General features: G+C 44.3%; 1 protein-coding gene across 1 annotated transcript in view; it reads left to right on the top strand.

The window, feature by feature from the left end:
• Positions 1–14,175, top strand: part of LOC308287621 (DDB1- and CUL4-associated factor 1-like) — a 61,553-nt gene that overhangs the window by 44,191 nt on the left and 3,187 nt on the right. Inside the window, exons 19-30 of the mRNA XM_080728848.1 lie at positions 749–1,076; positions 2,662–2,939; positions 3,821–4,019; positions 4,833–4,915; positions 5,386–5,470; positions 6,724–6,957; positions 7,893–7,986; positions 11,497–11,601; positions 11,914–11,987; positions 12,259–12,348; positions 12,477–12,635; positions 13,921–14,014. Coding sequence (XP_080584974.1) covers positions 749–1,076; positions 2,662–2,939; positions 3,821–4,019; positions 4,833–4,915; positions 5,386–5,470; positions 6,724–6,957; positions 7,893–7,986; positions 11,497–11,601; positions 11,914–11,987; positions 12,259–12,348; positions 12,477–12,635; positions 13,921–14,014 — 1,823 coding nt within the window. The remainder of the gene's footprint in view (positions 1–748; positions 1,077–2,661; positions 2,940–3,820; positions 4,020–4,832; positions 4,916–5,385; positions 5,471–6,723; positions 6,958–7,892; positions 7,987–11,496; positions 11,602–11,913; positions 11,988–12,258; positions 12,349–12,476; positions 12,636–13,920; positions 14,015–14,175) is intronic.

The raw sequence follows: 14,175 nt of genomic DNA, 5'->3' as shown, positions 1-14,175 counted from the left end.
GACTTGAAAAATAACCATAAAAGCCAACATGAAAAGGAATCGTGATGAGCTTGTGTATGGTGACGCAGCTTGGGAAAATATTGTGATATTGTTGTATTTTCCCACTACTCTCCAGTTAAGAGTGGGGTGGCTCAGAGTAGATGACGGAGTACAGCAACTTGCAATGGGCCTGGTGTACAAGATACACTACACCACTAAGATACCCAAGTACCTGGCAAAATACTTTATAAACGTTAAGGATGTCCACAATTACAACACCAGAGGACAGATCACGTTTCACCCAAAGTCAACTCAAACAAAGGGTCAAACTCGTTCTTCTGCTATATAACCAAAATGTGGAACGCCCTACCGAAGGCCTTAAAGGAGTGTGGTTCCCTAGCATCCTTTAAAATCGCCCTGAAAAACCACTTACAGGCGGCAGCCATTCGCAACTGGCAATAACAAACCTAGCCCAGCCTCCCCTGACCCTTCTTTGTATTTACCTACTGTATATTTTTTTTGCACTGTTTATTTTATTTTTATTTACTTTTTTTTACTATATCTACTGCATAGTACTGTGTTCTATCCGTCTGTCTTTCAATGTTATGAGATACTTCAATGGTTTCCTGTGGAAATAAGCTTAGTCTTTTCTAGGATCTCCTTTTAGTTGACCTTGTACCAGTGAACTGTACCGCCATGAAACTGTACTTTTTCTATGCAAACTGACAATAAAGTCTTCAATCAATAAATCGCACACCCCTCTACCCAGGACCCCCCGCATGGCCCATGGGATTGCGTCCCGCGCCGCCAGCCACATCGGCTCCTCCCCCGTGTCCTCCGCTGGCGGCGGAGCGTCATCCTGCGCCGCCCCGCCACGGAATCCTCCCTCCCTTCTCCACGGCGCCCATGGATCTTCCTCCTCCGCCATCTCCACCCCTCCTCCTCCTCCTCCCCCCGCTGCTACCACCCACCACGGACACGGCTGCGCTCCGGTCGGCCGGATCCTGTTCTCGCGGGAGCGGCAGGCTTTGAGCAGCGGCTCTGGGAAGAAGTCTTGTGTGCTGAGGGAGAAGTCTGACCACGGTGCCTTTATACAGGTTGGTGAGATTAATACCTCTAGTTATAGTTGGATCCCTGACTGGGCCTTTAATCCATTAAGAACTGAGGCCGGGGCGCCTGCTGGCATACTGGTCACTCCCGCGACCGCGGTTTTCCCGGTGAACCTAAGCACAACGGTGGGGGCCGATGGGCAAGGAGGGTTGCAAGCTTATGAGAAACAACTAAAATAAGACCTTAAAACCTGGCGAAAACAGCGTGCATTAGTGCAAGATGATGATAAAGGAAATCATTAAATGGAAAACATTCAATTAACTTCTGAAAAGCCTACTAAGCCTTAAAACCTGGCGAAAACAGTTGTGTGCATTAGCACAAGATTAGATGAGGATAAAGGAAATCATTAAATGGAAAACATTAAATTAACTTCTGAAAATGCTTCTAATCTAAGCCTACACTAACCTACTATAAAACTAGAACCGTGATCTTGCCACACGTGACTAATTGTGGTTGTAAACAATAACACAGACAATATAAATCCTTAGTCTAGTAGTGGGAAGAAGAGGTTATCCGTTATCATCATGGCCCCAAATAACTTTTAAATATCTTGCAAATCTTGCAAAAGCTATATAACCTCTCCATCATCTGCAATAGTCAGTGGTGTGTTCCCCACACTCCCCACCGTTGTGCTCAGGTTCACCGGGAAAACCGAGGTCGCATCTCTCCCCCCATTTCCTGTCAGTCTACTCTACTGTCCTATCAATAAAGACATAAAAGCCCAAAAACAAATCTTAAAAAAAAACAAAAAAAAACGTACTGAGTCAGATTCTACAAATATCTTCTAAATCCAACTGTATCCAAATGGATGTTTCTATACCAGTGGTTCTTTTTCATGTCAAGGACCCAAAACATGAATGTATTTGGCTGCCGACCCCCATGTCAAGATGTTTTCTTCCAGGGACACCGAGAAGCAAAGATTTGAGTGAAAAAGCTTCGCTTTAAAAATAAGATTTACACAAACGTTCACAATTTTTCAAAAGTAGCAGATGTAGACTGATGTAAACTCTAACTGTATAGAGCAGGGGTCCTCAACGTTTTCAGGCCAAGGACCCCTTGGTCAAGAGAGAGATGAAGCAGGGACCCCCCACAGCCCATAGATTCCATATGATATAGTTTCATTGTTTGACAGCACAATCATCAGTGTATTTTGAATTCATGTCAATTTGTGTTTTCAGATATTTAACCACTTGAACCGTCAATACTTAATAAACTTGACCTTTCACTCTGTACTTAGTCTGCTCTTTCTCCCCTCTACACCAAACCTCTTTGCCGAAAATAGGCGATCTACAACCTCACAACGCCTAGCAGCGCGAGGCGTTGTGAGCTTGTAGATCTGCTATTTTTGGCTAAAGTTTTCAGAATATGGACGCTAGGGTTCAAGTGGTTAATATAAAAAAGGAGGAGAAAAAAAAGCTTCTATCACACAAACATTTGGAGGACCCCCTGTGTGGTAACTCTGAGGACCCCCCTGTTGAAGACCCTTGCTCTAACTGTATAGACGCTTTGCCGGTTTTAACGTGTTAAGGACGTTTAGACACACATTGCATGTTGTCTCTCGTCTTTAATCAGAGTCCTGCCATGAAGAAACAGTTGGAGCGCCACCTGCCCTCCCCCCCCGCCCTGGACAGCATCATCACAGAGTACCTGAGAGAGCAGCACGCCCGCTGCCCCAACCCGGTCACCACCTGCCCCCCGTTCTCCCTGTTCACCCCCCACCGCTGCCCCGAGCCCAAGCAGAGACGCCAGGCCCCCCACAGCTTCACCGCCCGGCTGGGCAGCAGGGTGCTCTACCCCAAATACGGAGGAGTGGACCGAGGCTGTCAGGATAGACACCTCATATTTAGCAGGTAAGAGTAGTGTGTGTGTGTTCAAAGCTCAAAGTGTTGCAGCGTCGCTGTCATGTTTGTTGTATTCTATGTCAGTGGTTCTCAACCTTTTCAGGCCGCAACCCCCAAAATAATCATATTTGAACTGGGGACCCCCCACCCTGACGGACGAGCAAAAAGAGTCGAGGCATTACATTTTGTATAACACGGTTCTATTGTGAAAATGGCAGATCTACATGCTCATGATGATCTGCTATTTTCACAATGTATGCCTCTTTTAATATTTGACAATTTGGCCAGTGTTTAAGTTGTCATTTTAGTGGTATTACATTTTCACCTTAGAAATGTGTACTAGATAGTTTAGCCTTTATACACTTAAACTTTATGTTGGTTTGTTTACTATTGAGTTAGAAAACAACATTGCACATGAAGTCAATCATCTGGGGACCCCCCAAAATAATTTTAGGATCCCCCTGGGGGTCCCGACCCACAGGTTGAGATTACCACTGTTATTTGACACAATAGAATATACAAGTTTAACATACAAGTTGAACCCCCACAACCTTTTAAAACATTCCATATTGTTTAATTGTTTGCAATGCATCGCAGCGCGAGGCGTTGTGAGCTTGTAGATCTGCTATTTTTGGCTAAAGTTCTCAGAATCGGGTTAAGAATCTGGCTAAAAAGTCGATTTTCTTTTTTTTTTTCTTTTTTTTTTCACAGAAAGATTTGTAGGACCCCCTGTAGTAACTCTGAGGACCCCCTATGGGTCCTGGACCCCCTGTTGAAGACCCTTGCTTTATATACCGGTATCTGCTTTTCTTCCTTCAATCCTTGCCTCATTTCCCGCTCTCACGTATAATTATTGTCTCCTCCTCCTCCCTGTCCGTGGGGCGGTCCAGGTTCCGTCCCATGTCTGTGTTCCACGAGGGCGACGGTGACGAGAGCGGCTTCACCTGCTGTGCCTTCTCAGCCCGCGAGCGTTTCCTCATGCTGGGCACCTGCACCGGGCACCTCAAACTGTACAACGTCTTCTCTGGGGAGGAGGAGTCCAACTACAGCTGTCACACCTCCGCCATCACGCACCTGGAGCCCTCCAGGGTAGGGAAACATACAGTATAGATCTATAGTACTACTCTAAATACTACTACTATACTATAACTACCTTACTACTCTAAATACTACTACAGGTACTATACTATAACTACCTTACTACTCTAAATACTACTACTATACTATAACTACCTTACTACTCTAAATACTACTACTATACTATAACTACCTTACTACTCTAAATACTACTACAGGTACTATACTATAACTACCTTACTACTCTAAATACTACTACTATACTATAACTACCTCGGCCATCACCCACCTGGAGCCCTCCAGGGTAGGGAAACATTATGGAACCCGTTCACCTGCAACGCTTGCACGCCTGTGTGCCTCTGACCTCAGCCAGTCTCCCGTTGGGTCCCATACATTAGGACTGGGAATTAACCGAAAACATATAGACCAACGAATTAACTTAATGTGTAACATTGTTTTCTCACTCAACAGTAAACATCTGCACATTTCTAAAGTGACAATTTATTGACTTTTTAATACTCTAAAATGGCAAATGAAACATTGGCCAAATTATCAAATATTAGAGGCAGAGATTTCGAAAATAGACGATCTACATGCTCACAACGCCTGGCATCGCGAGGTGTTGTGAGCATGTAGATCTGCTATTTTCACAATAGAACCGTGTTATTCAAAATGTAAACTCTTAGTGCTCGTCAGGGTGGGGGGGGGGGGGGGGGGGTCCCCAGTTAACATACCATTATTTTGGGGGTGGCTGCCTGAAAAGGTTGAGAACCACTGGATTAATAGAACTGCAAAATAATTGCCATCAAAATGTTTGTGTGTCAGGATGGGACCCTGCTGTTGACCTCGGCCTCCTGGAGTGTTCCTCTGTCTGCTCTCTGGAGCATGGACAGTGTCTTCACCTTGAAGTAAGATGCACACATACACACACACACTGTACATGCCTCATACACACATACACACATACTGTACATGCCTCATACACACATACACACATACTGTACATGCCTCTAGTACTGCTGGTTGTCTGCAATGTAGTTGCCTGAACAGTAACTACATTTGCCTGGTATCCATTTATCGAACTTATCGCTGAGGGATTTGACATGCAACAATAAGGAGTGAATGCAATTTATTTATTTAGTAAGTGCTTAAGCCAAGCATCTGCTGATCTGCTGTATGGAAGGTGACTAATCCTCCTTTTAGTCTTGGAGAGGACAAGCTTTATTCCAATGAACTGCCTAGTAGAAGAGTTGAAGGGAAACATAGCATTACGCTACGAAAACGCTACTCCAGTGTAAATGTCATTTCTTAATCTCTCTCTTTCTCTCTCTCTCTCACTCTCTCTCTCTCTCTCTCTCTCTCTCTCTCTCTCTCTCAGACACTCCTTTGCAGATGACCACTATGTGGAGTTCAGTAAACTGTGTCAGGACAGAGTCATCGGCACTAAGGACCAAGACGCTCATGTAAATGACCTTACCACCTTACCTCTCCTATCATGTACTGTAGCATCTTAATGACCTTACCTCTCCTATCATGTACTGTAGCAAGAGGTTTTCCATTAACAAACAATTTAAATCAAATTTTAGCAATCAGAAACGAAGGGAAAAAATGTCTTTCCAAAATCAACCAGTGGGCCAGATCGGACCACCAGTTTGACTCCCCTGGTCCCCAACTGTTCTCTAATGCAGGGGTCTTCAACGTTTTCAGGCCAAGGACCCCTTAGGTGAGAGAGAGAGATGAAGCAGGGACCCCCACAACCTTTTCATAGATTCAATATAGTTTCATCGTTTGACAGCACAATCATCAGTGTATTTTGGATTCATGTCAATTTGGTTTTCAGATATTTAACCACTTGAACCGTCAATAAGTAATTAAAAGCCTGGTTTTCCGAGCCTAATAAGTAATAAACTTGACCTTTCACTCTGTACTTGGTCTGCTCTTTTTCCCCTCTACACCAAACCTCTTTGCCGAAAATAGCCGATCTACAAGCTCACAACGCTGCAAGGCGTTGTGAGCTTGTAGATCTGCTACTTTTGGCTAAAGTTCTCAGAATATGGACGCTAGGCTTAGTGGTTAATATAAAAAAGAAAAAAGGTCACACAAAGATTTGAAGGACCCCTTGTAGTAACTCTGACCCCCTGTTGAAGACCCCTGCTCTAATGTAATCCATTTCCTTTATATTTCATCCATTCTCTTCTCTGCTGTCATTGGTCGTCTCTCTCTCTGTAGATCTATGACATCCACACGGGTCAGAAGCTGCTCTAATGTCATTGGTCGTCTCTCTCTCTGTAGATCTATGACATCAGAAGCTGCTCTAATGTCATTGGTCGTCTCTCTCTCTGTAGATCTATGACATCAGAAGCTGCTCTAATGTCATTGGTCGTGTCTCTCTCTGTAGATCTATGACATCAGAAGCTGCTCTAATGTCATTGGTCATCTCTCTCTCTGTAGATCTATGACATCAGAAGCTGCTCTAATGTCATTGGTCGTCTCTCTCTCTGTAGATCTATGACATCAGAAGCTGCTCTAATGTCATTGGTCATCTCTCTCTCTGTAGATCTATGACATCAGAAGCTGCTCTAATGTCATTGGTCGTCTCTCTCTCTGTAGATCTATGACATCAGAAGCTGCTCTAATGTCATTGGTCATCTCTCTCTCTGTAGATCTATGACATCAGAAGCTGCTCTAATGTCATTGGTCATCTCTCTCTCTGTAGATCTATGACATCCACACGGGTCAGAAGCTGCTGACCCTGAGCGACCCGGCGCTGGCCAACAACTACAAGAGGAACTGCGCGACCTTTCACCCCATGGACGACCTGGTGCTGAACGACGGCGTGATGTGGGATGTCAGGGCGTCGCGCGCCGTCCACAAGTTCGACAAGTTCAACATGAACCTCAGCGGGGTGTTCCACCCCAACGGACTGGAGGTCATCATCAACACTGAGATCGTATCCTTTAAACTGGGGGAGGGCATCCCAGTTTTTCAGCTCGAGGCCCAATAGATAAATCGGGTGTCTCCCCGTAGTTAGGAAAAGTTAGCCGAGTCTTTGACCAATCTTGGAACTAAATGCTTACCAATCGCTTTCTTCACAAATGTGTTCATAAAGGTGTCTACTATCACCTCTGAATTTGTTCCAACCCGACTCTCTTAGGAAACTTTGTGGGAGCCAATCAAAGTTGGGGTCTCACTGACTTTACTATACAGGAAAATAATACAAAAATAAAACTGCTTTAAGTAGCATGTGAGGGGTCAAACTAGGGGTTGTTCATGATTTCTGAATCCACTGCAAGCATTTGTTTTGACTTGGGCCCTATTTAAAAAATAGTGAAGATTTACAAGCTCACGTGTGATTTTCCACGGTCACTGTGCTCACTGAACAGAGCCAGCTCCAGAAAGATGGGCAAGGAGAAATGACACCAGTGGTTTTTATAATCGTAATAAGTCTGCTTAAACCAACTGTACAGTACAATGTTGGTGTCACTAAGAGATTCGCTGGGGAATCGATATTATATTTTACACACAGATTAATAAGTAAAAAGAAAAAATCATGGTGCAATATTTCCAAGTTTCAATGCGGTCACCGGTGCCTTTTCTCAGACAGATGTCTAACAATCTGTCTCTGAAGAGGGAGGATACATGGAGGAAGAGATAATAGTTTCACACTAGCTTCAAATTTCAGCTTTTAACCAGTTTTGAAGCTACTTTGATTTCTGTCTAGAGTGAAACCCTTGTTTACATAGACTTGGATTGAAACTTGGAATTTAATCCTTAGCGCTGAACCTGGGTTTTAGAGTACACTTTTTTTCCGACTGCTTTGAACAAGGTCTTCATCATTTGGTTTCCCTGCTATGTGTTGTGATGCTCCTTGACAGGGTGTTTCAGTGGGACCTGCGGACCTTCCATCTCCTCCACACCGTCCCTGCTCTGGACCAGTGTAGGGTGGTGTTCAATAGCAACGCTACCATCATGTATGGAGGTACAGTATACAGTGTAGGGTGGTGTTCCTACCATCATATATGGAGGTACAGTATACAGTGTAGGGTGGTGTTCAATAGCAACACTACCATCATGTATGGAGGTACAGTATACCAGTGTAGGGTGGTGTTCAATAGCAACGCTACCATCATGTATGGAGGTACAGTATACAGGCTCTAGACCAGTGTAGGGTGGTGTTCCTACCATCATGTATGGAGGTATCCACCTCTGTTCACTTGGTTTATACAGATATGGAGATCCCCAATGTCATCAATCACAGGGTTCCTGGAAATATTTTTCCAGTACTGGAAAGGTTTTGGAATTCATCAAGGGTCCTGGAAGGTCCTGGAAAAAATACCTATGCATTGTCTTTGGTTATTGATTTTGGTAATACCTCTGAAATGACAAATTAAACATTGGCCAAATTGTCAAATATTAGAGGCAGAAATTGTGAAAATAGCCGATCTACATGCTCTGCGTTGTGAGCATGTAGATCTGCTATTTTCGTTATAGAACCGTGTTCTACAAAATTCCTTAACTCTTAGTGTTCGTCAGGGTGGAGGGTCCACAGTTAAAACATGATTATTTCGGGGGTCACGGCCTGAAAAGGTTGAGAACCACTGGCATACACTACCTGTCTTTGGGCATTGCGCATAGGAGTAAGCGACTCGTTATTGAGCTGAATTATTGTTATATAGTCCTGGAAATAAGGTTAAATATTCTGGAAAGGTTTTGGAAAGGTTTTGGAAATTAATTGGTAAAAATGTGTGGGAACCCTGTCAATAGTCACACTTGCAAATGAATTCCGTCCTTGCCCCAAAGATTGATAAACCAGTGGAGTCTTTTCAACGTAAAGAGGCAGAATTGCGGCGCCAAAACGACCACATGCTAATGTCTTTGTCTCTCTGTCTGTCAGCCATGCTGCAGGCTGATGAGGAAGATGACTCTATGGACCACATGTTAATGTCTCTCTCTGTCTGTCAGCCATGCTGCAGGCTGATGAGGAAGATGTTAATGTCTTTGTCTCTCTGTCAGCCATGCTGCAGGCTGATGAGGAAGATGTTAATGTCTTTGTCTCTCTGTCTGTCAGCCATGCTGCAGGCTGATGAGGAAGATGTTAATGTCTTTGTCTCTCTGTCAGCCATGCTGCAGGCTGATGAGGAAGATGTTAATGTCTTTGTCTCTCTGTCTGTCAGCCATGCTGCAGGCTGATGAGGAAGATGTTAATGTCTTTGTCTCTCTGTCAGCCATGCTGCAGGCTGATGAGGAAGATGTTAATGTCTTTGTCTCTCTGTCTCTCAGCCATGCTGCAGGCTGATGAGGAAGATGTTAATGTCTTTGTCTCTCTGTCAGCCATGCTGCAGGCTGATGAGGAAGATGTTAATGTCTTTGTCTCTCTGTCTGTCAGCCATGCTGCAGGCTGATGAGGAAGATGTTAATGTCTTTGTCTCTCTGTCTGTCAGCCATGCTGCAGGCTGATGAGGAAGATGTTAATGTCTTTGTCTCTCTGTCTCTCAGCCATGCTGCAGGCTGATGAGGAAGATGTTAATGTCTCTCTGTCTCTCAGCCATGCTGCAGGCTGATGAGGAAGATGTTAATGTCTCTCTGTCTCTCAGCCATGCTGCAGGCTGATGAGGAAGATGTTAATGTCTCTCTGTCTCTCAGCCATGCTGCAGGCTGATGAGGAAGATGTTAATGTCTTTGTCTCTCTGTCTGTCAGCCATGCTGCAGGCTGATGAGGAAGATGTTAATGTCTTTGTCTCTCTGTCTGTCAGCCATGCTGCAGGCTGATGAGGAAGATGTTAATGTCTCTCTGTCTGTCAGCCATGCTGCAGGCTGATGAGGAAGATGTTAATGTCTCTCTGTCTGTCAGCCATGCTGCAGCCTGATGAGGAAGATGTTAATGTCTTTGTCTCTCTGTCTGTCAGCCATGCTGCAGGCTGATGAGGAAGATGTTAATGTCTTTGTCTCTCTGTCTGTCAGCCATGCTGCAGGCTGATGAGGAAGATGTTAATGTCTCTCTGTCTGTCAGCCATGCTGCAGCCTGATGAGGAAGATGTTAATGTCTCTCTGTCTGTCAGCCATGCTGCAGCCTGATGAGGAAGATGTTAATGTCTTTGTCTCTCTGTCAGCCATGCTGCAGGCTGATGAGGAAGATGTTAATGTCTTTGTCTCTCTGTCAGCCATGCTGCAGCCTGATGAGGAAGATGTTAATGTCTCTCTGTCTCTCAGCCATACTGCAGGCTGATGAGGAAGATGTTAATGTCTCTCTGTCTCTCTCAGCCATGCTGCAGGCTGATGAGGAAGATGTTAATGTCTCTCTGTCTCTCTCAGCCATGCTGCAGCCTGATGAGGAAGATGTTAATGTCTCTCTGTCTCTGTCAGCCATGCTGCAGGCTGATGAGGAAGATGTTAATGTCTTTGTCTCTCTGTCAGCCATGCTGCAGCCTGATGAGGAAGATGTTAATGTCTTTGTCTCTCTGTCTGTCAGCCATGCTGCAGGCTGATGAGGAAGATGTTAATGTCTTTGTCTCTCTCAGCCATGCTGCAGGCTGATGAGGAAGATGTTAATGTCTTTGTCTCTCTGTCTGTCAGCCATGCTGCAGGCTGATGAGGAAGATGTTAATGTCTTTGTCTCTCTGTCAGCCATGCTGCAGGCTGATGAGGAAGATGTTAATGTCTTTGTCTCTCTGTCAGCCATGCTGCAGCCTGATGAGGAAGATGTTAATGTCTTTGTCTCTCTGTCTGTCAGCCATGCTGCAGGCTGATGAGGAAGATGTTAATGTCTTTGTCTCTCTGTCTCTCAGCCATGCTGCAGGCTGATGAGGAAGATGTTAATGTCTTTGTCTCTGTCAGCCATGCTGCAGCCTGATGAGGAAGATGTTAATGTCTTTGTCTCTGTCAGCCATGCTGCAGGCTGATGAGGAAGATGTTAATGTCTTTGTCTCTCTGTCAGCCATGCTGCAGGCTGATGAGGAAGATGTTAATGTCTTTGTCTCTGTCAGCCATGCTGCAGCCTGATGAGGAAGATGTTAATGTCTTTGTCTCTCTGTCTGTCAGCCATGCTGCAGCCTGATGAGGAAGATGTTAATGTCTTTGTCTCTCTGTCAGCCATGCTGCAGGCTGATGAGGAAGATGTTAATGTCTCTCTGTCTCCGTCAGCCATGCTGCAGGCTGATGAGGAAGATGTTAATGTCTCTCTGTCTCCGTCAGCCATGCTGCAGGCTGATGAGGAAGATGTTAATGTCTTTGTCTCTCTCAGCCATGCTGCAGGCTGATGAGGAAGATGTTAATGTCTTTGTCTCTCTCAGCCATGCTGCAGGCTGATGAGGAAGATGTTAATGTCTCTCTGTCTCTGTCAGCCATGCTGCAGGCTGATGAGGAAGATGTTAATGTCTTTGTCTCTCTCAGCCATGCTGCAGGCTGATGAGGAAGATGTTAATGTCTTTGTCTCTCTCAGCCATGCTGCAGGCTGATGAGGAAGATGTTAATGTCTCTCTGTCTCTGTCAGCCATGCTGCAGGCTGATGAGGAAGATGACTCCATGGACCAGCAGATGAAGAGTCCGTTCGGTTCATCCTTCAGAACCTTTGATGCCACAGACTACAAACCAATCAGTAGGTTCCTCATCCTCTTCCTAACGTGCACGTTGGGTAAAAAAAAATAAGAAACACAAATAAATGAATTTAACTTGAAATTAGATTATAAAGCAGTATCTGTTATTATATCACCTATCAAAAAAAGCTGTTCAGAAATGGCTTACCCTCAATTTAGCAAAGACAAACAAATTCTCACTTCAGTTGCAAAGCTTTTGCCAGTGAAGTTAATGAGATAAACGGCGACTGGAAACTTCAAAAGTATGTTATAAATAAACTAATGATGACTGATCAACTGTTGTCTATGAATGAACCTTGGTTTTGGTTTTGCAGCCACGGTGGACGTGAAGAGAAACATCTTTGACCTTTGCACTGACACCAGAGACTGCTACCTGGCTGTCATCGAGGTACGCATGCAGATTCACCATACGTGAAATTTTTGTCTTCATCAACTTTTGTTTAATATGCCTCATCGTTATCTCACGTGTGTGTGTGTGTGTGTGTGTGTGTGTGTGTGTGTGTGTGTGTGTGTGTGTGTGTGTGTGTGTGTGTGTGTGTGTGTGTGTGTGTGTGTGTGTGTGTGTGTGTGTGTGTGTGTGTGTGTGTGTGTGTGTGTGTGTGTGTGTGTGTGTGTGTGTGTGTGTGTGTGTGTGTGCGCACACGCGCGCGTGTGTGTAGAACCAGGATGCAGTGAGTCTGGACACGGTGTGTCGTCTATATGAGGTGGGACGTCAGAAACTAGCTGAGGAGGGAGATGATGACGACCAGGTGAACATTTGATTAACCAGAACTCAGTTTATTTTATTTATTATTTTTTTCCTGACAAGTAACTGTATATACAGTACAAGGTTTCTACCCGAACAGCGCAGATAATGTCCGCCTTGCTTGTCTTGAAGGAGGATGACCAAGACGACGAGGACTCGTCTGACTCTGACGATGACGACGACGATGACGATGATGATGACCTGGACACGGACCCTCTCACCGTGGAGCTGGGCACCGACAACCCAGATGATGACAACGCTGGGAGGCCGGGCACGCCCACAGCTGAAGAGGTGGAGAAAATGTTCTCAGACTTTTTCATGTCAAGGAACCATAACAAGATTTGTGTTGTTAAAATCTTTCAAAAAATATTCAAATGCTTCTAAAATAGCATCACGACATGTGTGTTTGTAGATGTGCCATTTTCATATAGCCGATGTACTGTATGTAGGGTTACAGTGGTTTACAAATGTTGCTATATTAACTAATATAGCATATGAGAACCGCTGCTTTAATCCATGAATCAAATGCATCTAAAAGTAATTTTCCCAATTTTTACATCTTATAGTAATTAAGTAAACTACTATTCTTCTATTTTGTTTTAACTCATTCACTGCCAAGAAATGCCGATTTCTAGTTGTCTGGCTACGCGAGACCAGTGATGTCATTACGTGCGCATCCCACATCAAAAACTCATTCAAGTCGCCCAGGGACTCATTCATGTCATGGTCCTGGGGTCCCGGGGATGCGCCTCCATTGGAGTCCATGTTAAAATAATTTACCGGGCCGAGGTAAAAGAAAAACATTTTTAAATTCCACAGACACCACCATTGTTCATGGGTGAAAGCATCCTACTTTACCCTACGTTAACACGAATAAAATCCACGTAGAAAGTATTAAACAGGCGATAGAAACGTCAATGTTTTGATTCCACCGACGTCCGACGCCATTTTGCACGCCCAAATTCATTAGGGGCACATGTTTTAGTAGTTTTAGTAGTTCTAAGTTTAAACATTAGCCAAATTGTAAAATAAATATAAGAAATAGGCAAACATTTTGAAAATAGCCGATCTACAAGCTCACAGCGCTCGAAAACATTGTATTGAGGACTCATAAAACCCTTCTGGGACCCATTTGAATGACCACCTGTGGGTCCCGGAACCCATTACATTGAAAACCTAGTAACATCACTGCGAGACTAAGGTATATCTCAAGAAAGATCCAGTCCGATCTTGGACACGCACACTACACTTCGGCATCGCCGAAAATAAGCTAAATTAAATGTTCAAACTGTTCTTAAGATATGTGTTACTGAAGTTAGCCTGTTAAGACCGCAGACAGAGCGAAAAACAAGAAACAAATATATGGGTGTTTTCCTGCTAAATTTAACATGGGAGCGAATGGAGATCCGCTTTTCGATCACGCCTACATCCTGTTGTCAAATCCGTCAATGGTGCTCTGGGCCTGCTAAAGAATTGGTCAAAAATCCATCTTCCCCCCCAAAAAACATCTCAACACATTTTCAACGTCTTCTTTTCTGTGTTTCACATTTTCCACCATGAACACGGATCTCCCCAGGTGGCCCGTCTCCTTGGCGGCGACAGCAGTGACGATGACGACGATGATGACGATCGAGGTGACGACTCCGATGAAGAGTTCAACCTCAGTGACTGTAAGTAACACTGTCTGAACTCATGAAGATGACAAACACATTGTGCTGTCTGGCAAGATTTTAAATCATGTAAATTAGGTTTTAAAAAGCGCTGTCCTGAAAGGTGTGTTTTGTGTAGGGATGGGACCATAAGCGATATTGTTGTTTATCGTGATAAAAAA

This window comes from Nannobrachium achirus (assembly GCF_963921795.1).
Source record: "Nannobrachium achirus genome assembly, chromosome: 6".
Lineage (NCBI taxonomy): Eukaryota > Metazoa > Chordata > Actinopteri > Myctophiformes > Myctophidae > Nannobrachium > Nannobrachium achirus.
The sequence above is the reverse complement of the archived record's forward strand: the minus strand, read 5'-3'. Positions and strand labels throughout refer to the sequence as shown.